Here is a 25,047-nt window from a genome sequence, read left to right on the forward strand (position 1 = left end):
ACAACCGTTGGCAGAATAATAGGTACAGAGAAAGATCGCACTTCCGTAGTAATGAATATGACAGAGATAACCATAAAAACAGACAATATTGGAACCAAAACAATTATTATCCAGTGAGACAGAATAACTTCAGACGCAATGGTCCACCGTGCAGTTACGATTCAGGGAGAAATTCTCCACCACGTGACCGACAAGAAAGAAATTATGGAATCTACCGACATGACGACAATCTATATATTCGTAACGATAGACCTGAATTGCATCAGAATTGGCGGGATTCAAACACGGCAGGGCCCTCTCGACAAGGTGAATTTGTAGAAGTTAGGTCTCCTAATCCCAATAACAACGCACGCCAACAAAGAGAATCGCACCGCAGGCAGCCACGTACGCCGGCTGGCTCAGAGAAAAATAACATGGAGGCTAACCTTGAGAAAAGTTCCGTATTCTTTACCGACGTATACTGCATGATAATTGCATTGAAGTTGAAACTCTGCATACTAGGAAGAGTAAAGGATTGCACCACATTTCACTTGTAAAACCGTTTATTGAAAGATAATCTGTTTTTTAACTTAGTCTTTGCCATGAAACATTTCACTTCACGCTACTAGTACAATTTGTCACACTGAGAAACTGTTAACATGCAACAATGTTTTGAAGTTAACTATCCAGCCTAGAACCTAGGGAACATTTTTAAACAGAAATTACGAATGCATTGTTATAACGAACAGACGACACAGTGTTGTTATTTGTACATTCTTGCTTGTTAGTTGCACAATTATGTAACGACTATCAGGCTTACATACTTAGAACATATACAGGTACTGCTAATGAGACTTTAATGCAACATTTTGGTTTACTTGAAAATAGATTCTGGATTTAAAGTACTTTCTGCAAGATACCAGATGACACAATGGTTAGTTTATGTGACAGCTACATGATTTTATCACGACGCTACTAATGAGTGACAATTTACAATGTTGCTTTTGTAGTGTTTCTGTTTTATATCTGCACAGTTTTTCTGAATTCTTCTGTAAAGTAAAACATGTTTTAGTAGTAACTTTTGTGGTATAGCTACAAGGAGACAGCCTTTTCCGCAGCACAACAATACGTTACAGCACAGTACTTTGTTCATCACGGCAATAAGCCTAATCAGTAAGATATCTATACGCAAAGCATTTAACTTTTGTTTATCATGAGGTAAGTACATTGACTTCCATAGAGCTTTGCTTACGGACGACGATAATTTCGACACTTGGCACATTTTTTACCCTTAAGTAATGACAGAGATTATGTTACAACAAGACGCACAATTTAGCGCTACAGGACACGCATTTGAGTGATTAATTTTGTACTTAAAACATTTATTTTTAAAGATTTTTGAATTACAATGATACAAAGGTTTTCCGTGATACCTTTCATTCCATTGATGTAATCTGTAACACCTGAGGGTATAATTACATTAATCCTCAGGGGGGTACACGCTTACTTTTGTGTATCTTGTGTTTGGCAAGCACAAGGAGCCCTAGCTAATATGGTATTTGCTTAAACAACTTTACACATCGGTACCATATTTCTCTAACACCTAATTACACAGCTATCTGATCATTTAACTGAGAGAGATAATCTTTTTTTTTACTAGATCAGTGACACATGTCTACACAATTACACAGTTGTATAACTTCACACTTATGAAATTGTACACTCCTGGAAATGGAAAAAAGAACACATTGACACCGGTGTGTCAGACCCACCATACTTGCTCCGGACACTGCGACAGGGCTGTACAAGCAATGATCACACGCACGGCACAGCGGACACACCAGGAATCGCGGTGTTGGCCGTCGAATGGCGCTAGCTGCGCAGCATTTGTGCACCGCCACCGTCAGTGTCAGCCAGTTTGCCGTGGCATACGGAGCTCCATCGCAGTCTTTAACACTGGTAGCATGCCGTGACAGTGTGGACGTGAACCGTATGTGCAGTTGACGGACTTTGAGCGAGGGCGTATAGTGGGCATGCGGGAGGCCGGGTGGACGTGCCGCCGAATTGCTCAACACGTGGGGCGTGAGGACTCCACAGTACATCGATGTTGTCGCCAGTGGTCGGCGGAAGGTGCACGTGCCCATCGACCTGGGACCGGACCGCAGCGACGCACGGATGCACACCAAGACCATAGGATCCTACGCAGTGCCGTAGGTGACCGCACCGCCACTTCCCAGCAAATTAGGGACACTGTTGCTCCTGGGGTATCGGCGAGGACCATTCGCAACCGTCTCCATGAAGCTGGGCTATGGTCCTGCACACCGTTAGGCCATCTTCCGCTCACGCCCCAACATCATGCAGCCCGCCCCCAGTGGTGTCGCGACAGGCGTGAATGGAGGGACGAATGGAGACGTGTCGTCTTCAGCGATGAGAGTCGCTTCTGCCTTGGTGCCAATGATGGTCGTATGCGTGTTTGGCGCCGTGCAGGTGAGCGCCACAATCAGGACTGCATACGACCGAGGCACACAGGGCCAACACCCGGCATCATGGTGTGGGGAGCGATCTCCTACACTGGCCGTACACCACTGGTGATCGTCGAGGGGACACTGAATAGTGCACGGCACATCCAAACCGTCATCGAACCCATCGTTCTACCATTCCTAGACCGGCAAGGGAACTTGCTGTTCCAACAGGACAATGCACGTCCGCATGTATCCCGTGCCACCCAACATGCTCTAGAAGGTGTAAGTCAACTACCCTGGCCAGCAAGATCTCCGGATCTGTCCCCCATTGAACATGTTTGGGACTAGATGAAGCGTCGTCTCACGCGGTCTGCACGTCCAGCACGAACGCTGGTCCAACTGAGGCGCCAGGTGGAAATGGCATGGCAAGCCGTTCCACAGCACTACATCCAGCATCTCTACGATCGTCTCCATGGGAGAATAGCAGCCTGCATTGCTGCGAAAGGTGGATATACACTGTACTAGTGCCGACATTGTGCATGCTCTGTTGCCTGTGTCTATGTGCCTGTGGTTCTGTCAGTGTGATCATGTGATGTATCTGACCCCAGGAATGTGTCAATAAAGTTTCCCCTTCCTGGGACAATGAATTCACGGTGTTCTTATTTCAATTTCCAGGAGTGTATTTTGTCTGTACTTTGTGAACTGTTCATGTTTTTTCGGAACCATTGTGATACTATGAGAGATTTGAATGTCGTATTTGGTATGGGATCATGATTTTTAAAGTACGCTTGAGGTAGATGACACTTTTGAAATGAGTAGAGAAATTTTTTTAGGTTTTGACGTTATTGCAGAAAGCTACGACGTTTTTGAGATTTGACTGAGGTGTTATGATGTTATTTTTACGACGACGATGTGTATTATGCTGTTGAGGTATGTTTATGATCAATAAGATGATGCTACCATATATGAGGAATTTGATTATGCTACGTATTTATTATCATGAAATATTGAAGAAGTGTCGACGAATAAGTATATGAATAATGAGTAGTGGTTAGGGACACTGATTTGTGGTAAAGGATGTTGGAAACCAAGAATCGTACTTTAAGATCTATGAAATGTGTGTAAATGCGCGAATGTATCACAATGCCAACGAAAACATTTTGAACACTGTTATATTCATAGGATTTTGTTTCTACACATTTGCAATGCAAATTCTCGACCTGTGAAATTATTTATATGAGACCGTCACTGTAGTGCAAACTGGTGTCGTAAATATTTCCGTAAGAAAGTTAAGTGACCACCTTCGTGTAATGCGTCGTGGGCACCCAGCTGTGGGACAGTCCCCTGGGAAAAAGCCATTAGTGTGTGCTTTTCAGAAGCACAGGTGGAGAAAAAAGGAGGCCATTATCCTCGCTATTGGCATTTCTTTGTTGAAAGCATCGCAAATACGACACGCTCAAACTTGAAAACATATGATTACATTGTGGAGCTCGTAATTTATGATATTTACTAAAATGCCTAATGAAATGATGAGAAACATTTTACATCTGTTGTCTTTGTAGTTGAGAGATTGCTAATTTTGTTTAATATCTGGTTTCCAGCTGTGTTGCAGCATTGGTTTTATAAAATAAACTTAAATGCATTTGCTAATGTGAACACTTTCTGTCAACAGATCTATTAAATAATTATTTTATGATCCACATTCTTCGAAAAAGGAGTTCTTGGAATGGAAAGAACAATAAGGAGGGACTAATAACAATAACAGCATATATAATTTTCTTTTCAAGTACTTGGTAATTTTTTGTAGAATTAGTTTTGTAGTGCACCACTTTAATTACAAAGACATTAAGATGTGAATAGACATTTCCCTTATCTGCATTGTTGTCTTTAGTGTAATATTTTTTTCTACTTGAGCTTTGTCATGTTTAGGTATAAGTTATTTCATTTGCTGCTGCTGTTTGCCAGGCATAATGTTACTGAATTTGACTTTGTATTACTCTGTTAAGCCACTTTTACTACTAATTTATTTTTATTGTTTGCTGCACATTGCCTTATATGAGTTGTAATATTGCAATTGCTCTGCTAATTTATTTTAGTGCTGCTTGCTTTGCCAATATGAATTTTTTTGTCCTTGCTGTTCGTGTTAATTGTTTTGTGCTGCTGCATTGCCTTGTCCCTTAGTTTAGCATCTGAGCTCAGTAGATTTAGGTTAACTTAAGAGGGGGTAGACTATATTAGAAACTAACTATGATGGATTGGAAGAAATGCATTGAGAAGCTATAAGAAAATGGTTTGGCCAAAAAAGTAGTGTACAGTGGAGAAAAACTATTTTTGAAAGAGGATGTGATCAGAATACAGAAAGTATGCTTGGATAGAAATTTTTTTTGGCTGGAGCAAATGTCGAAATAAGAGGGACGATCAATGGAATGAAGTTTTCGGTTGGACTGCAGTACTAAATGTTACACTGAAAACGAACCCTGTGCTTTCCTTTTGTGTTATCCCACTATGTGATTGTGTACCCTTATGTATTTGTTTTCTTCCTGCCTCTGTGTACTGTTTCATAGAATTTTTTTCTCTTCTAATACTAAGCTACATTCCCTATGCTGAGGAACACTGTTATCCTCAAATATAACTGGCATTAATAATATGTTATTTACTTTGTAAAGATGTTTAGACATTATTTATTCTGTTTTGTTTCAATGCTCATGTGTGAGGTTGATGTTTCGTAAGTTATTCTGATCATTTATGTATGTACTCATGTCATAATTCTGGTAACACTGATGTATATGTTATTTCGATACTTTTGTAAAGCCGGTACTACAAATGTTATCTGTATTGTTATGTTCTTTAATGATGTATTTTGTACGTTTGTAATTGTATTCTTATGTTATAAAATTATAATTGACACCAGTTCATCGTATTATTAACTTGTAAGTTCCACTTCACTGCAACCATCTCTGTTGGTCATACTATATGGACAATATGTAAGAAGTAGGGACTGTTAGTGTTTGCACGTGTATTAATAATTCAGCAAGGAACTGGATAACAGCATTGCTGGTTCTAAGGACAGTTCCAAAAACTCTGTGAGTGCACAAGTGGTGATTATGGACTTGCTATATTATCTGCAAGACTCTTCAATGGTGATTGTGCACCTGCACAGTCGCAGCAGATGGCTGCTGGCCATCTCTACAAGGACTACAGTGGGTCTACACCTTTGCTGACTCACCAGTACGATTATTTCTACAAGGACTGCAGTGGGTCTGCACCTTTGGTGGCCCACCAATACCACAATCTCTACCAGGACTACAGTGGCTGCACCTCTGGTGGTCCACCAATACCGTAATCTCTACCAGGACTACAGTGGGTCTACTCTGTGATGACCTACCTAATAATATTCTTCAAAACTTCGACTGACTCTGTTGTGGGTTTGCTCTGTTGTGGCCCATTACCTGTCTGCATGTCAAGAGTCAGCACTGTCTTTTCGTTGGAAGGACAACACTACTCCTTCAAGACTGCATGGAAATCTACTACTTTCGTGTGCATTTTCTTTACTGCTCAGACTTTGAAAAAAAAAACACTGAAATTTTACTTTGATGGATGATCAGGACTGTCTTTATGGACTGTGAGAAAATTTTAGCTTTTGACCAACATTGTATCAATAAGTGCGTGAATTTGATATCTTTGTTATTGTATTTATGAAAAATTTTATCAAATCATTATTGACCACTGCCCAAAACAATTTGTAAAATTTTTGTAGGGAGCATGGGGGCAATGTAAGTAGGCTGTTTAGGTTTTCTTATCGGTAACGCCACATAGCGCTCTGTATGAAAATCACTGGATGTGCTGTGTGCAGTCTGTTGGTAGTTTGCATTGTTGTCTGTCATTGTAGTGTTTGGCAGCTGGATGTTAACAGCACGTAGCGTTGTGCAGTTGGAGGTGAGCCGCCAGCAGTGGTGGATGTGGGGAGAGAGATGGCGGAGTTTTGAAATTTGTAAGACTCGATGTCATGAACTACTATGTATATTATGATTTTTAAACACTATAAGATAAATACATTGTTTGTTCTCTATAAAAATCTTTCATTTGCTAACTATGCCTATCAGTAGTTAGTGCCTTCCGTAGTTTGAATCTTTTATTTAGCTGGCAGTAGTGGCGCTCTCTGTATTGCAGTAGTTCGAGTAACGAAGAATTTTGTGAGGTAAGTGATTTGTGAAACGTATAGGTTAATGTTAGTCAGGGCCATTCTTTTGTAGGGACTTCTGAAAGTCAGATTGCGTTGCGCTAAAAATATTGTGTGTCAGTTTAAGCACAATCATGTATAATTTTCCTAAGGGGACGTTTCAATGTGACCAAAGAGGCAAGGAAAAGGAGAAGGCAGCTGTTACTTGATAGAACTGGTGGTGAAGATCACCTAGAATATGGATCAGGGTGTTTTTAATAACACGATGTACCAATAAAGGTAAGAAATTTAATATGAAAACTTTAAACGTCCTTTTCTCAGTTCATACATTTTTCACTACAAATGCCCCGTTTTCTCAGAAACTATTCATCCTATTCCACTGAAACATTTACAGGGTCCTGCACAACTATCCAGTAAGCCATGGATTTACAACGAAGAATATACGTTCAGCTCAGCTATTTTTATGTATATTTATGTGGACAAAATTTTTGCAAAAATACAGGCACTGAGTAAAGAATTTGTAAAACTTTTTGTTTTGATGCAAAACCTTCATTGTAGAATATAGCGTCAATAGTTAATATATGGCAGAAGTTTCAAATCCTTATCTACAACAGTCTCTGAGATAATCGGTCATTAACATTGGTGAATTAGCAATGGTGATTTAGGGACCACTGTCAAGTGAGACAATCTGAAGTTCTCTTCCCTGAAGTCTTTATCAGTGTAGCCAAGACACTGAAATGTTGTATTAATATTGTATGTTATCGGTTTGGTAGTACATTAGGTACACCAAACAGTAGGTCCATAATAACATCTCTGTCGTTGAAGGTGGTGGACAGCTTGATATTTCAGCACCACATTCTTGTAGAATACATACTCTTACATCAACGTAGAATAAATGCAAAAAAGAAATAGAGTGCTCCGTGATCATGAAGATAGACAGGATAAAGGGATGCCTCAGTATTTGGTGGTAATTAGGCGAGAAGGTACAGGATACATTGAGTCTTATACTAATCATCATTCAGAAGCACATATTAGTATATCATCTTAATGAAATAAATGTTGGCACTCAGTGGCTTATTGTTTCATTATGTATTACAAATGATATAGAAGTCATTCTTCAGAAACAGGAGTTATAGCATGTAGCAATAAGTTGCTAGTGGGTACATATGATATAATGCAAGTGACATTAGATATATTTAAAATGTAACACATTTGACCTAGTACTCAAGTTGCTTAACCTAATAATACGTGCAGGTAATGGAATCAATACATCAGACAGAATGGAATGTTGCATTAAATTTTGGACTAGCAATATTTTCTAGGCTGGTAACATTATTTATTTGCGTACTGGTAATAGTTGGGACTAGTAATAATTTTTTGTGTACTAGCAATGCATTGCATTCGGATTAATATTTAATTGCTGGAGCATGAAAATATTTGCCTTTTATGTACTGCTGGGAATAAAGTAATGAAAGTCGTTTGTCATTCGTCATGAACCAGCTGCAGCAAGGTTAGGAAACAAGTAGAGTATATGCTAGCACATTCATAAATCATAGAAACAACTGGGTAAAATGCATGTACTGGAACAGGTGTAATAACTGTCTCTAGCATATAACATAAGGACACATTTCCGAGACAATCTTAATATCATGAAAAGCTACTCCTGGAAAAAATATAAAGTGCATTATGCAGCTGAAAGAAGAAATGTATTAATATTATGCTGAAAAGTAGTAAACTTCGAATTAACAGGTAATGAAATGTATACTTAATATGTATGTACTCTAGCTGTCTTTCCCAAAACATCCAGTCATTATACTACACGACATATGACATACTATCAAAAAGAACTGCAACAAATACTTAAAAAAACTACACAGCATCTCTTAAGCAATAGAAAATATATAAACTTGATCATTATCATCATCCACAAAGAAAAACTACATTATTCATATTACCATATTCTTCATATAACTATTCATCATTATTAATTATCATTTGCAAAAAAATAGACACTTCATTATTCATATTACTATTTTCTTTGTACAGATATTTACAGATATTCATCATCATTCATTATTTCATATATTACAGAGTTTCTCCCTTCGGCATATTTCATCGCTAAAATTAACATGTTTTGTCTGACAGCCTGCAACAATCGCTAGTGAAGAATGCTATCATATGATGTGTATAGTATATTCTTGTTAATGCTTGTTAATTCCGATACATCTGCTTTTCATGACAAAGTATTGCATCTCTTTCTTTCGTTCTGATGGTAAAATATCCACATCATTTTGCAGTAAATACTGTGGTTGTTTAATTTATTTCTTTCACAGGGTACTGCTTTCTGAAAATGATGACTATGGATTATTATCTTGCATTTATATCATATACTCACTGAAGGAACTCACGTTTCTAATGATATAACTAAGCAAACAGCATAGCATGACAGAAGATGTGTTAGGTAAAATTGAGTTACAAGAACCTTTCAACTGGAGAAGTGTATACACATTATCATAATGTAGTAGCATAAAAATGTAGAACAGTCAAGATAGTGGGATATCATAAGGCAGAATGTCAAGGTCAACTGGTATTTGTTACATGTTAAAGACTACATAGTGCATACAGCTAATATTTTACTTACTCTAGGAAAACTATCATATACACACTATAAAGTGATAAATGTCTCAGGTCTGTTATTATAGTACGTGGATTGACTTGCTAAGTTCAAGTTATTGGGACTTTCACAAGAAAATTATGTCACCGAGAAAATGTGCACGGTCTGATATATAACGACAAGAAAAGCGACCTGCTAACCTTACCTTTCTGTACACTTACCAAGAAAATTACGATCATCATCACTAAGTGGTCATACAAATGTAAATATACACTACTGGCCATTAAAATTGCTACACCAAGAAGAAATACAGATGATAAACGGGTATGCATTGGACAAATATATTATACTAGAATTGACATGTGATTACATTTTCACGCAATTTGGGTGCATAGATCCTGAAAAATCAGCACCCAGAGCAACCACCTCTGGCCGATATAACGGCCTTGATACGCCGGGCATTGAGTCAAACATTGGCGTGTACAGGTACAGCTGCCCATGCAGTTTCAACACCATACCACATTTCATCAAGAGTAGTGACTGGCGTATTATGACGAGCGAGTTACTCGGCCACCATTGACCAGACTTTTTCAGTTGGTGAGAGCGCTGGAGAATGAGCTTGCCAAGGCAGCAGTCGAACATTTTCCGTATCCAGAAAGGCCCATACAGGACTTGCAACGTGCAGTCGTTCATTATCCTGCTGAAATATAGGGTTTCGCATGGATCGAATGAAGGGTTGAGCCACGGGTCGTAACACATCTGAAACGTAACGTCCACTGTTCAAAATGCCGTCAATGCGAACAAGAGGTGACCGAGACGTGTAACCAATGGCATCCCATACCATCACGCCGGGTTATAACCCAGTATGGCGATGACGAATACACGCTTCCAATGTGCGTTCACCGCGATGTCGCCAAACACGGATGCGATCATCATGATGCTGTTAACAGAACCATGGTCATCCGAAAAAATGACGTTTTGCCATTCGTGCACCGAGGTTCGTTGAGTACATCATCGCAGGCGCTCCTGTCTGTGATGCAGCGTCAAGGGTAACTGCAGCCATGGTCTCTGAGCTGATAGTCCACGCTGCTGCAAACGCCGTCGAACTGTTCGTGCAGATGGTTGTTGTCTTGCAAACATCCCCATCTGTTGACTCAGGGATCGAGATGAATAAGATGCCTGTCATCTCGACTGCTAGTGATGCGAGGCCGTTGGGATCCAGCACGGCGTTCCGTATTACCCTCCTGAAACCACAGATTCCATATTCTGCTAATAGTCATTGGATCTCGACCAGCGCCAGCAGCAATGTCGCGATATGATTTACCGCAATCGCGATCGGCTACAATCTGACCTTTATTAAAGTCGGAAATGTGATGGTACGCATTTCTCCTCCTTACACGAGGCATCACAACAACGTTCCACCAGTCAACGCGGGTCAACTGTTGTTTGTGTATGTGAAATTGGTTGGAAACTTCCGTCACGTCAGCACGTTGTAGGTGTCGCCACCGGCAGCAACCTTGTGTGAATGCTCTGAAAAGCTGATCATTTGCATATCACAGCATCTTCTTCCTGTCGGTTAAATTTCGCGTCTGTAGCACGTCATCTTCGTGGTATAGCAATTTTAATGGCCAGTAGTGTATCTGGAGAAAATGGCATTACAGTGTCATAAGTTATAAAGGGTTTAATATTTGAAATGTGGTGGTTGCCCTTAGATTCAATATGTGCTACATTGGAATGAGGAATGCTGCTAATTCTATATGGACCAGAGTATAGAAGCTCAAATTCACTGCATTTACTCATTCCTCTGTGGGATAAATACTGTATGTGTACTAATATCTTCTGTCCTATGTGAAATTCACGGCGTTTACAAACCTGTTTGTGCTGTCTTCTGCGGCGCTGTGCAGCACGCTTGATATTGTTGAGCGCAATGTCAATTATTTCATGGAGGCGTAGTCGACGAGATGTAGGTGGTTCAACGTTTTTCAAGATAACAGTAGAAGATAACATAGTAGTCTCTTTTGGTATAATTACCTCCTGGAGTGAGAATAAGTGTGTGTCCCAATCAATGTCGTTTACCAATTTCTTTCACCAGTCGTTCAGAAGGATTCGAAGAAGCGTGATTCTTGGATATATAGATCGGAGAAATGTTTCTAGCTTGTCACATACGTGTCCATATCGCAGATAGAAATTGTGGTCCATTGTCGAATATTACATTCGATACATGACCTACATGAGGTAGAAAATGTTTTACAAATGCGTTTGAAATAGATTTAGTAGTAGGTTTGCGTAGTGGAGTGAAGGTAACAAATTTCGAAGTGAGTTCAACAGTAACAAAGATGTAACAAAAACCCCTATTAAATCTGGGAATCGGTCCAAAAATGTCTATAGCGGCCATATGTCTTAATGTAATGGGTACAATAGGCTATAACGGTGGAATATTTGAAGTCGTGTCTGATTTCGCCTTCTGGCAGATTTTACATGACGGTAAAACTCGTCAAATACGTTTTTTCCAGGCTGGCAAAATAACAATTCTGTCGTAGGATAAGAAAACATTTTCTGGCTCCATAATGCGCGTAGCTTAAATGAGTATACAAATTAATTTGTTAACCAGTTCGTCAGAAATGCAGAGTAACCAGTTGTTGCTGTCAGGGCGAGAGAGCGGCGAAACAGAATGTTGTTGCGTACAGTATAATTGTTTCTAATGGTGACATTATTCCTATCTTGCCAAAGGTATTTAATTTAATTCCACAATTTGTCTTTGCTCTGTTCTTTCGCTATGTCAAGTAGTGACGACGAAATAAAATTTTAAATTGCAACTTGTTGAATATACATGAGGCTGAAATTTGTTTGGCAGTAGTTGGTTTGCGAAGTCTTGCTGATTGTTGCTGAGGGTTCGGGATAGTGCGTCCGCTACTATATTTTTGTACCGGGAATGTGAACAACAGTAAAATTAAATTCCTGGAAATGAATTTTCCATCTGCTTAACCTGTCATGTGTAAATTTAGCGGAAAGTAAAAACTGTATTGCTCTATGATTTGTGTAAACTGTGGTATGTCTACCATATAGAAAAAGCGTAAATCTGGTAAATGTCCATAAAACAAATAATGTTTCAAGCTCTGTAACAGAATGATGGCGTTCAGCGGGTGACAGAATGTGACTTGCAAGGGCGATGTTTTCAATTACTGTAGTACCGTCATCTTCAGTTCCGTGTGTACGCCTAGAGCGGTATTAGAACTGTCAGTACCAATGGAAAAATTTCTGGTCGGATCTGGGTGGGATAAAAGTGGTGTATTCAACAAGGCATGTTTCAAATTAACCAATTCAGACCGTACTTGGCTATCCCAGGACCAAATAGTGTTTTTGCCAGTCAACTGGCATAATATAGGGCTGTCTAACGTAGAGTAATGAACAAATTTACGAAAAAAATTAATCAGTCCTAGAAAGCTGCGTAGTTGTTTCTTGGTTGTTGGAACAGTAATGTCACACAACGCTTTAAATTCTTCCAGGTCAGGCGCAATGCCTTCTGCTGATATTACATGTCCAAGAAATTTTATGGAGGTTCTGCCAATGTGCGACTGGCGAAGATTAACTGTGAGTCCCTGTGCTCGAAAAGTTTGTAACAGCTGTTCAAGAATGAAATTATGTTGAGACCAGTTAGCTGCTGCGATGTCACCTACGAACGTTGTGACTCCGATTTTAAATCTATGGTGGAATAAATAGGAGTACCATGAAATTTATGTAGAAGTTCCTATTCATACATAAAACCGTACATAGTACCTGGAATGTTGTCATAAACTGGGCTTTGCTGTAAAAGAATTGGGCGTAGCTCTGTACGTTCATCATTTGTATTTGCGTTGCTCTGTTTTACTTCATCAGAAATCATTTGCATAACGTCGCAGTCGGCTTCCTCTGGTGTACTGTAATTGTGTACATACGTATCGGTGAACAATGTGGTATGGCAATCTACGTTATGGGATATAGAAGTCACCTCTGTTCAATTAATTGCCTGTTTTTCTGCTGATAATGCGTGCTGAAATTCAAATACCAGTTGTACCTTTCCATCCTTTAACATCAAATAGGAACTTTGAAAGTCAATAATTGCGTCATGTTGCACAAAAGAATTTATGCCTAAAATAACGTCTGTTGTCAGTAAAGGAACAATCCAAAAATTTTTGTGAAACATATGACCTGCAATAGAAAAGGATAAGTGTGTCTGTAATTTTTCATCTTCTCCATTACCAGAGACTGCTCCTCTTGCTTCAGTTTTGCCTAGTGGTAATGCAGGATAAGTATTCTCTTTGTTACATTTGTTGAAAGTCTCTTCATTTATTACTGACATAGATGATACAGAATCGATTACTGCTGAAAATGTGGATGATCCAGTTTTTACTTTAATAACAGGGTGCAGTCAAGTTTCTTCTGACGTACTGTTATTTGCAGGAGGACGCTGTGGCATTTCGACTGTTTGTACTGTTCTATTACTTCGTCCTGACGTATGTGGCTGAGGATGATAACGACTCTCTGGCTCATTCATAGTAAACAGTGATTGTGGATGATTCTGCTGCCGATGAAACCTACTGTTATTAAATGTGCGCTGAGAACTACGCTCATTGCTATTACGTCTGTCATGATCGTCGCGGCTATACCGCGCGTTGCGATGGGTGTTGAAATAATGTGTTTTCTGTACGTACCGGCTTCCTTGTTGCCGAGCGTTATTATTCGGCGGAACCGATGCTGTACGTCCAGGCGGCGAAACTTTAAAGCCTGCCTGATCTTGTAAACCACATTGTTGGTTAGGTATGCCAGCTGGTTGGTTTTGTTGCTGTTGTGGGGAAAAGCATCGTTTGTTGCCAAAATGTGTTTGCCGTTGTTGATAATTAGGAGGATACTGCTGATTAAAATTTAGTGTGTTATTAAAATTATGCTAGTAGTTCTTGTCATTTCGGGAGTGTCTAATGAAAACTGTCACTTTCAGGTAAAACTTGTCATATCAGATTTTCTTCACTCATTCCCAATCCTAGATAGATCGATAATTGAAGAGTTCTTTTGATAGATATAAAGGATAGTAAAAGAGAAGGCAGCAGTGCAGAAAACTAAAGAAGAAATAGCACTATTACGGCTCGGAGCCCTGTGCACGCTACGGCACATATTCATCGAAGTGTAATGAATCCCCTGAGGTTAAAAGCTGGAAATAAATTTTACTTTCTGCGTTACATGCCAAGCCGGTGGCAATGCAATTCAAATTTTTGTATCCAGTCCATAGGGTGAATTTGTGTTCTGTCATTCTTAAATACCTTAAGTTTTCTCATGGACAGAAAGTGCTTGTAATCAAAATTATCGTCTTTAAATGTCTGACCAAGATCCGGGTTGTATGACAATATGTTTCTCTGTATCGGTTCGGAATCTAAGTCATTTACTCTCTGTAATTTGAATAAGTTGTATTGGCTGTGGGAGTGTGACAATGTTCAGAATGCGGCGTATGCTGTGATGGGTTAGAAACTGAAACATTTCTTATTTCTGTCACTTCATGCTGTACGGATGACATTTTTTGACGTAGTATATTAATTGAAATGCATAACTCACTGATTGTTTGCTGTATATTTTGGAATTCGGGTGTCTGGTTGAAGGAAACTGGTGACGTATCGTCTGATTTAATCTCATTACTATTTCGATAACGTCAATTCGACTGGCCAAGTCGTCAAATTTTTCAGTCAGTGCTTTAACCTTTCGTCATTTTTGGTTTCACAAGCATCAATTTGTTTTTGCATTTTACGTGTGGTTTTGTTTAATTTCTTAACATCTGCTTAATGATATCGGGATCCTGTACTAACCAGTTATTCAAGTATGTTGCTAAGTGTCTGAATGTCTTCTTCGTGTTTATTTTCCAAACTCTGAATACTAGTGACCGTTTTTGTTTTCATATCGGTAAGTTCATTCTGTAGTTCTGTGTTCGATTGTTTGACTGTCTTAATTTCGTCTTATATTGTAGCAATGTTTGTGTTTACATATTTTTTTTTTTTTACTTTCACGAACAATTTACGCTTCTCTTCTGTCTCTGTGTAGTAATTGTTTCCATGACTTGTTTCTTTACTTTATTCTGTTCCTGTATGAGTTTGCTGTAACGCGTTTGGTTGTTTTGTAGGTTGTCATTAAAACGTTCGTCAATTTCGGTGTTCTGTTGTCCAAATTTCTTGTCAACTTTCGCATTCAAGGTGCGTGAAAGTTCTGCTGTCACTGCTTCAAGCTCATCGTGTAACCGTGTTGTGTTTTCTGAACATTGTTTAGCGACTGCGCTGATTTCATCTCTAAGTAATTTAATTTGGCTTTATGAGTATTGCGTATCTCTTGTGTAATGGATCTAATTTTCTCACTGCTGTTTCTGGCACAAGCCTTAATTTCCTCACGCAATAGTCTTTTAGTTTCATTACATTGCACGGCAATGGCTGTAACGTGTTCATTAATCATTTTGAATTTTTCATTAGTTTGCTTGATCGACCTGTCGTGTTTTTCATTCGACTGTTTGAAATTTTCATTAAGTTGTTTGTTCGATCATTAAGTTGTAGCAATAGTGTCATAATATGATCAACGTCAAATTTAGTGGCTCTGTTTCCTGTGCTGTGTGATAGTGTAAGAAAAGGTTTGTTGATTGGTTGTGCACTGTTGGTCACTACATTGGAATTAAATAAGCCTGGCATATTTTGAGTACATCGTTCATCTTCATTATTAACATTTATCTGCTCAGTGTGTAAATTTTGCACATCTGATGTGTCAAACTGGGCAGCGTTTGTTGTGGTGGAACAAGCCGCATAATTATTTGTTGTTAAATTTACAGTGGACATAATTAAGTTTGTATGCTCGTCATTTAAGTTTGAATTGTTACTGGTGGTTGGCACACACTGACTGTCTAAAGCTGCGAGATTAGAATTATGACACTGAGTGTGTCTAATATTTTCAGTCAAACTGTTCAGGTCGGTGTTTTCATTCACTACACTTCGCTATGTACTGTTTGCAGTTTCTCGTGGCATTTTTCATGAATTAAAAGTGGACACAAAATCAAAGAAAGACAAGGCGGATACAAAGTGGAATAAATACAATGGCAACAAAGAGAAATATTGCTGATGATCTGAGAAAAAGAAGTGACAAATTGGTATATGAGTTATGACAAATGTATACTACATTTAACACTAGATAAATAAGAGGAGATATATAGCTGACTACTTCTCAGAAAGTTCTCAAAATACAACCCTGACCGGATGTCGACAAGTGTAACCTTCCAACAGGAAAATAATTATAACATTCACTTTAAGTGTAACCTCCCAACAGAAAAATCTCGTTTATGTTGCCAATAGACAAATTTCTTTCCAATAATAAAATTTCAAGTTTTAATGTGATCTTCCATTAAAGACTGACTGGATATCGAGATTAATAAGTTTTGACGTCAGCAGCGCTGCGTCATGGCCCTGTGAAATCATCCTAAATAAAATGAAAAGTTCTAACGTCACAATGAAGTCGCCGGATAACGCTATCTATATTTCTGCTCCCACAGCCCGGTGCAATGCTGGCCACTAGATTTTCATTTGTAGGAAAACAACAGGTTATTATTTTTTTTTTTTTTTTTTTTGCTGAACAACATGATAACGCACAGGAATAATTCGTAAAATCTTTACTCGGATAAATGACTGGCAAAAGTTTTTCTTCAGAACAAAAGTTATTATTGAAACATTTCTGCAAGGAATTACATCGGACTTTAACATTACAGTTGTGGTTAAATCAGTTGTGGCAGTTAACATATGCACACGGCAACAAAGAACATTTTTTTTTCTTTTACCTTATACCACATCGCTCAGGCACCGCCATCGCTCTGCACGACCGGCCCAACACAAGTCAACCGCTGCACCGCCCTGTCCGAACTCCATAACTCAAGTGCTCTGTGCGAGCTACAAAACACGACTGCTCTCTGCGAGCTACTAAACTCGACTTACTACCAACACTGCTCCGATCTGCCTTTCTATTGTAGCATAGATATTCCCATATCGCAGGCAGCGCGTGGGCAACCCATCGAAATTACATCTGCTCAAATGCTCTAGCAAATAGTAATGAACCCCTAATGAACCCTTTACTAGTTCGCCGAGAAAGCCTGCTGCACTGTGACAACGGTTTCCGCGATTCGGTCATGGCATGACGATTTTCTCAACCTGAGCAGTGGATTCTAACTGATTTCCACATGAGATGTAGTGTTCACAAAAATACGTCAGTATCGCTCTGATTCGAAATGTAATTATATTTTACAGATGCTGACTCTGCTCCACCATGCTAAAATTATTCAAAGCCTGCATTCCCCGAAATAAAAACTGTTTTATTCCTGCAAAAGTGTAGCCCATTTTGCCACGTTTGTCTTCGCACACGAGCTTCATCCTATTTTACAGCCACCTGAATATATGTATTTGTTATGAAATATTCTTCCTTTATGCTTTGTTTTATGTCGGTAAGAAAGACTATTCTCGTTTTATTCTTAGGTGAAAAAAATCAGTTTGTTCACCAGTTAGCAAATACAATGAACATGTGTTTCGTGTTGACTGTCTCCACTGCTTTTTCATTTCCTAGTTAATTTTGCAAAAAACTGAAGTATTTCACTTTTTTGAGAAAATCCACTGCTTGCACAACAAATTCTACCCTTAGTCCTGATTACATATTTTTGTAAAATTGCCGACGGCTCTGTTTCCATGAATACGAAACTGGTCATAATTTTAAATATGTAACGTAATGTCTGTACTATAAATCCAGACAAACAATATAATCTGTTTCCTCAATTTCTTATGCAAGTTAATGACGTCCTTTGCTTTACAGCCGTTACTCCTAGGCTTTTTTTCCAGCACATCACGTTCATGACGAACGCTTGTACTCGACAGTTCACTCGGGTCGGTCGTAGTGCATATTAATGCATTATGGCTTCTACAATTATACTTCACTCTGATGAAGGTTCCAGGCTGATAGGCAATACTTAAGAATGGCTCCAACTACTGCTTTGTAAGCCACTTGTTTCGTGAGTCACACACGTTTCCGCAAGATTCTTTCAAAGAAACTCACCCTGGTTTCTCCTTTTCACAAAGAAAATTTTATATGGTCAGTCCGCTTTAGGTGGTTTCGGGTTGTTATCCTCATATATTTTACGGTTGTTACTGTTTACAGTGATTTATCATCAGGAGCTTGATCCAACAGTAACGAATCTAATCTCCTAAGTTCCTTTTATTCGTTTACTGTGTAAAATGGTCTCTCTCTCTCTCTCTCTCTCTCTCTCTCTCTCTCTCTATCGTTAACAGAAATGAAGTGAATAAAATAAATCAGTCACGTGCAATGAAGAATGAAGAGACTATTGCAACATTAAATACACTTTTGTCTACAAAACTGATGACTTCCTACGTTAGAAGTGAAGAGACCATCGACGAAACAGTTGTTTTTCTTTTTTTTTTTTTTAATCAACCCGATCTCAGATTGTTTGCCTACGTGCCAAGGTCAGCTATCCTCAGTGTTACATCAAGTATATCTACATCACCATACATACTCTGCAAACTGAAGGGCAGGGCAGAGAGTTTTTGTGTAGTACCATAGAGTAGTGCTTCGTCACGTTTAAGCTTCAGCGCGAGATGAATGAGCGCTTTCATACTTCTGCTTATGCTGCACTTAGTATAATTTTGTATTCACGATCTTGAAGGTAGTGATACGTACAATTCTTAATATTTCTGTATTTTTCTCTTAATACAGGGTTTTGAAATTTTATGAGCAGGCCTCCGAGGGATAATGTCTTACTGTCTTCAGGAGTCTACTCGTGCAGGTTTTTCTACTTTACTGTGACTAGTTTGAGCCAAAGTAACCTGCAACCACTGGTGCCACGCTTTTTGGTATGCATTGTACATCCCTGTTACCCAATTTGGTTCGGGTCCCACACATGCACGCTTTTTGGTATGCGTTGTATATCCCTGTTACCCTATTTGGTTCGGGTCCAACACATTGACGGAGTAGTCTAGGATAGGAGAGAAAGACTTGTAAAGGGTAACTTTTTTAGTCTGACAGTATTTTCTCAGAGTCCTACCAATGAATCGAAGTCTCTCACGTTGCCTATTAACTACTCAGGCTATGTGACCTTCCATTTTATATTCCCTCCAATAGCCACATCCAGAGTTTTGTGAGTTGACCAATGGTAATTGTGAATTATTTTTATTGTTGACATACCACACGACATTTTTCTCGTTTTCTGAAGCGCATAATCTTACATTTAAAGCAAGTCGCTTTTTTATGGAATACTTTGTAATCTTCTTAATATCTGATTGAATATTTCACCAAAACAACTGTGTCTGTCTCATTCCCAAGATGCGTAGCTTTCAGGAAGTCATGTGAGAGAAGTGCAAGTTTGGTTTCGTGAGATCGTTGTTTTCGAAATCCATGTTTGTGCTAAAAAAACTGATGGGCTTTAGTGCGACCAGATGGTAATTTTGTGGATGAGTTATGTTACCCTTCTTGTTGACAGTCATGGCCTGTTATTTTTTTCTAGTCTATCTGCACATATTTTTCTTCGCTGGGTCTTCATTATGCAGTGGTTGAAATGGGACATAACTCAATTAAATGTTCTGTATAAAATCTGAAAGGAACTTATGAGGCCCTGTAGTCCTGTGTGATTTTAGCGATTTCAGCTGTTTTTCAACTCCACTGACAGTAATATCTTTTCAGCTCATCTTTCTACGCTGCTATAACTTGGATATTACATCCGTATGTTGCCTGGAATTTGAACATTTGAAATCATGTTCAGTACTTCCGCTACGTTACGCTCAGTTTTAGGTGCTCTTACAGCCTACGCGTTTGCGAGACATTATCGAGAGAACTATGGCGCTCTTTTGGACACTTCTGCTACCAGTCACGCTGGTACATCTACATCTACATCTACATCTACATCTACATTTATACTCCGCAAGCCACCCAACGGTGACGTGCCACTGTCATTACCTCCCTATCTGTTCCAGTCGCGTATGGTTCGCGGGAAGAACGACTGTCTGAAAGCCTCCGTGCGTGCTCGAATCTCTCTAATTTTACATTCGTGGTCTCCTCGGGAGGTATAAGTAAGGTAAGCAATATATTAGATACTTCATCCAGAAACGCACCCTCTCGAAACCTGGCGAGCAAGCTACACTGCGATGCAGAGCGCCTCTCTTGCAGAGTCTGCCACTTGAGTTTGCTAAACATCTCCATAACGCTATCACGGTTTCCAAATAACCATGTGACTAAACGCGCCACTCTTCTTTGAATCTTCTCTATCTCCTCCGTCAACCCGATCTGGCACTGATCCCACACTGATGAGCAATACTCAAGTATAGGTCGAACGAGTGTTTTGTAAGCCACCTCCTTTGTTGATGGACTACATTTTCTAAGGACTCTCCCAATGAATCTCAACCTGTTACCCGCATTACCAACAATTAATTTTATATGATCATTCCACTTCAAATCGTTCCGCACGCATACTCCCAGATATTTTACAGAAGTAACTGCTACCAGTGTTTGTTCCGCTATCATATAATCATACAATAAAGGATCCTTCTTTCTATGTATTCGCTTTATGCTTTGGGCTAATATAGGTCACCAGAGCATCCAGTGTCTGTCAGCGTAGCAGCTATTATTCCGCGTCCCTCCATCAGGACGACAATTCATAATTTTCTCTTCTTGTGGGGTGTTAGTGGTTACATTGGTCATTACTATATTGCAAATAGAGACATTGTAGTTTAGCGTTTTCAGCCCTCGTTAGTTTTATATGAATCTTTCAGACAATCAACCCTTTCAGTCAGCAGACGTTCACCAAAGAAAGTGGATTAATGTCGGCTGAAAACCTGCTAACTGACGAGAACGCGATACATGTTTCATTAAAGTTGCATCAAACTAGTCTCAAGACTTAAAACAACAACTGTGATAGTCAAGAACAGCGTTGTCGTAGATATTGTGTTAATTTTTCGTACTCACCACTGATGTCTCGTCCTTAATGTCAAAGTAAGCAATAGTGATTTCTTCAACTCTTAGGACATAGGTTGTCGAAACGTATATTGTAACATCTCTGCAAAAATTGCTTTTGTTATTTCTTTAGACCGTTACATTACAGAAATATGGGCCTTGTAAATAAATGAAAGCAATTTACTTGTGAACAACTAAGGAACGTATGTTATCGGGTACAAAATTTTGAGCACTGGTATACATTTTACATCTTGCAATCTTCGTTGGGTTTAATATCAGTTGATACGCAAGATAAAATGCAATGCAAACCTTTACGTGATATGTAACTATACCTTTAGAACTTAAGTAATTGTGGCTTAGAAAAAAGCTCAAGTGACAGCATACATTCATTACTATGCATCATGCGAAGAACATTGTTTCTTTTCCATCAACCAAGTCACAGAAATCTTTTAGAAACGTTTCTCGTGTGATACTATATCACAGACATACAACTGAAACGGTGGTGGAAATCACTGTCAGACGGATGTCCATGCGGTATCCAGCTCAGTTAACTTTCTTGCCCCGAGTCCTTCATCTAGCGTTTGTTCATTTGGCCCAGCAGAGCGTAGTAGGAGTAGGAGGCATTCAGCAGCTGTAACAGAGTTGAACAGAGGTGAAGCATGCGCGGAATATGATGAAATTACTACATATTGCTTAGAATCTCCTTATTATTTCGTCTTACAAGGTTCAACGCATTAAACTTTAAACACTATTTCGGATACATGTGGTGATTTGATGACAAGTCAGGAATCTTCATATTTGTTGTGATTTTTCTAGGGTCTGATCTTCTGAAGAACAATATGGTAAATACTCCGACTGGCGGTATAACGGTTGCACTTACAAATTGGCACCTCCCGTCAAGAAGATCAGCTTCAGAAGGAGGAATGAGTGCATTACGAGTGGTACTGTACAACGCCTCGATGTGAAATGCAAATATTGTAAAATCAGGGTTAGTAAAAAGAAATGGTCCCAGATGGCGGTGATAAAGGAAGCCATTTTGTAACTTGTGCTAGGTTCCGCATATCAACAACTAATCCGGCTATGGGGTGTACTATATAGCATCATGTAGGAGTCAAGACAAGGAAACGTAATGCAAACGCAGTGATAAAGAGACTACGGACTTTTGATTCACGTAAACCCAAGACATTTATTTCCAAAATAAATAAATAAATATCCCGAATAATCTAAGAAGTTTCTGTCTCGGGTTCTTCGGCCGACGTTCATCTAATGATTTTTCTGACGTTTCGCCAGCCACTCGTGCTGGCGAAACGTCAGAAAAATCATTAGATGAAAGTCGGCCGAAGAACCCGAGACAGAAGCCAATAGGCAGTTTCTCAACAAGTGGCCACGAAAGCCTTAACAATTTTGTATCTAAGAAGTGTGTCTAAAAGTAATATGGGGAAGACAAACATTGTGTTCTTGAAAGGAAGCAGAATCACTTAACGACCCAGCGAGCATTTAAAGCTACATTGTGTAACTTTTGTTCCAGCTCCATGCACAGATCCTATAATGTGTGTGCCAGCTGCTCACTATGAAATTAACACATTGTTAAGCGAAAAACATTCTGCTGGTGATGCGTCAGGAATAACAGAAGACGTATCTTCCTTGCGCGGCAAACTGGTTGCAGTAAGTTTTAGAACTCCGTCTTAGTCTTGGACTAGGCCACCTTTGGATGCATAAAGTAAGTTTTAGGGACTTTCAAGCGAGGCCCCTTGCCGTACCCTATTCGTAACTGTAGTAACAATTTGCACTTGATAACGTCTAATTCATTATGCGATGTATACCCAGAATATACACTGATATTAGTTGCAAAAGACGAACGCCATATTTCTGATTGCAAGAAGTGCCTGCAAGTACATGCAGTACAAATATATCAAGAGTTAATATGCCAAAAGTAAAATCAAAACGCAATATTTACGTTTCCAACATCATGTCATTGACCGATTAATTCCTAAACTGAAATTACAAATTGTGTTACTAACTAACAAAACAACTCTAAGTTGACTTGGAACACGGAACCTAATTAACAGTGGTACTGTTGGGCATAAAGCACTGTTACCGTAAGAGACAATCTACAGGGATGTGTGTGCCTCTGTTGATACTGGCCCACTTACCAGTGCTGCGTGCTTGAAGGCCAGCCGCAATTCCTCGGCCTGTCAAACTCACCTCCAGTGCAGTTATTAGTACGCTACACTCCTACATCTGAAATCTGTCTAATTAAGTTCCCAACACAACTGCACTCAAAGAATTGTACTATACCTATTCTGGTAAAAGTAAATACTCAGTGTACTCAAAATAAGTGATTGTATATTCGTTATTAAATCTAAACAAAACCAAAGATGGCACTTATCAGAATTCACTGGTCTTCAAGTGTGCCTCTGCTGGCGGCACGGAGGCCACACACGAAACGTCTCTACTGTAAGAATTTATGATTTATAAATGCCACAATACAGCTAATCTACTTTGCGGAGAAACAGTTAATTAAAGCTTTTGCCACGCAGGATCTAGCACAGCCCACCAAGATACTCTGAAAATCTAGAAAAAATTAATTAGATATCCTCCACTAAATTACTAGTCACAGGCAAAACATTGTATGTGACGAGAATAACACAGGACTTAACTAGTTAACATCTTGTCAATACATCGCGCACAACCTACATATTCAAGAGTGTCTAAGTATCACAGTATGAGCATTAACAACGCTTATTGTGCAGTTCCAGTGGTGCGACAACTAGCGCACGTCCGTGTGGTAAAACTTCTTATCTGTGCCTCCCTAATAATGGTGTGTCACCCTACTGATCAAGATTCTTGGTGGCAATGACGTCAGACACTATAGTTTATAATCTAGATGGATACTCCGAAAAAGCACTTATTCCTGGCAGAGGGTTCATCGAACTATCTTCACAATAATTATCTATTATTCCACTCTCTAACAGCGTGCGGAAAAGCGAACACCTACATCTTTACGTCTGACTTCTGATTTCCCTTATTTTATTTTGATGATCATTTCTCCTTATGCAGGTCGGCGTCAGCAAAATATTTTCGTTCGGAGGAGAAAGTTGGTGATTGAAATTTCGTGAGAAGATCTCACTGCTACAAGAAACCCCTTTGTTTGAATTATGCCCACCCAAAATCCTGTATCATGTCCGTGATTCTCGGCCCTATGTCTCGAAATACAAAACGTGCCGCTCTTCCTTGACGTTTCTCGATGTACACGTTAATTCTATCTAATAAGGAACCCACACCGCCCAGTAGTACTCCAAAAGAGACGGACAAGCGTAGTAGGCGGTCTCATTCGTAGAACTGTTGCATCTTCTAAGTGTTCTATCAATCAAACGCAGTCTTCGAGTCGCTATCCCCACAACATTTTCAATGTGTTCTTTCCAATTTGTGTTGTTCGTAGTTGTAATTCCTAGATATTTAGATGAATTTGCAGCCTTAAGTTTTGATTGATTCATCTTGTAACTGAAGTTAAATGGATTCCCTTTAGCAGTCATGTGAATGACCTCATACTTTTTTTAATATTTAGGGTCAACTGCGATTTTTCGCACCATACAGGCATCCTTTCTAAATCGTTTTGCTATTTGTTTTGACCTTCTGATGAGTTTACTAGACGATAAACTACAACATCATCTGTAAACAACCTAAGGCGGCTGCTCAGATTATGTCCTAAATCGTTTATATAGCTAAGGAACAGCAGAGGGTGTATAACAGTACCTTGGGAAACGCTAGAAATCCGTTCTGTCTTACTATCTGACTTTCCGTCAGTTACTACGAACTTT

General features: G+C 39.2%; 1 protein-coding gene across 1 annotated transcript in view; it reads right to left on the reverse strand.

Annotated features, from left to right (window-relative positions):
- Positions 1-21,800: 21,800 nt before the first annotated feature.
- Positions 21,801-25,047, reverse strand: part of LOC126101332 (odorant receptor Or2-like) — a 39,246-nt gene continuing 35,999 nt past the window's right edge. The window contains exon 5 of the mRNA XM_049912004.1: positions 21,801-21,857. Coding sequence (XP_049767961.1) covers positions 21,801-21,857 — 57 coding nt within the window. The remainder of the gene's footprint in view (positions 21,858-25,047) is intronic.

The sequence above is a fragment of the Schistocerca cancellata genome, chromosome 9 (assembly GCF_023864275.1).
Source record: "Schistocerca cancellata isolate TAMUIC-IGC-003103 chromosome 9, iqSchCanc2.1, whole genome shotgun sequence".
Classification (NCBI taxonomy): Eukaryota; Metazoa; Arthropoda; class Insecta; order Orthoptera; family Acrididae; genus Schistocerca; species Schistocerca cancellata.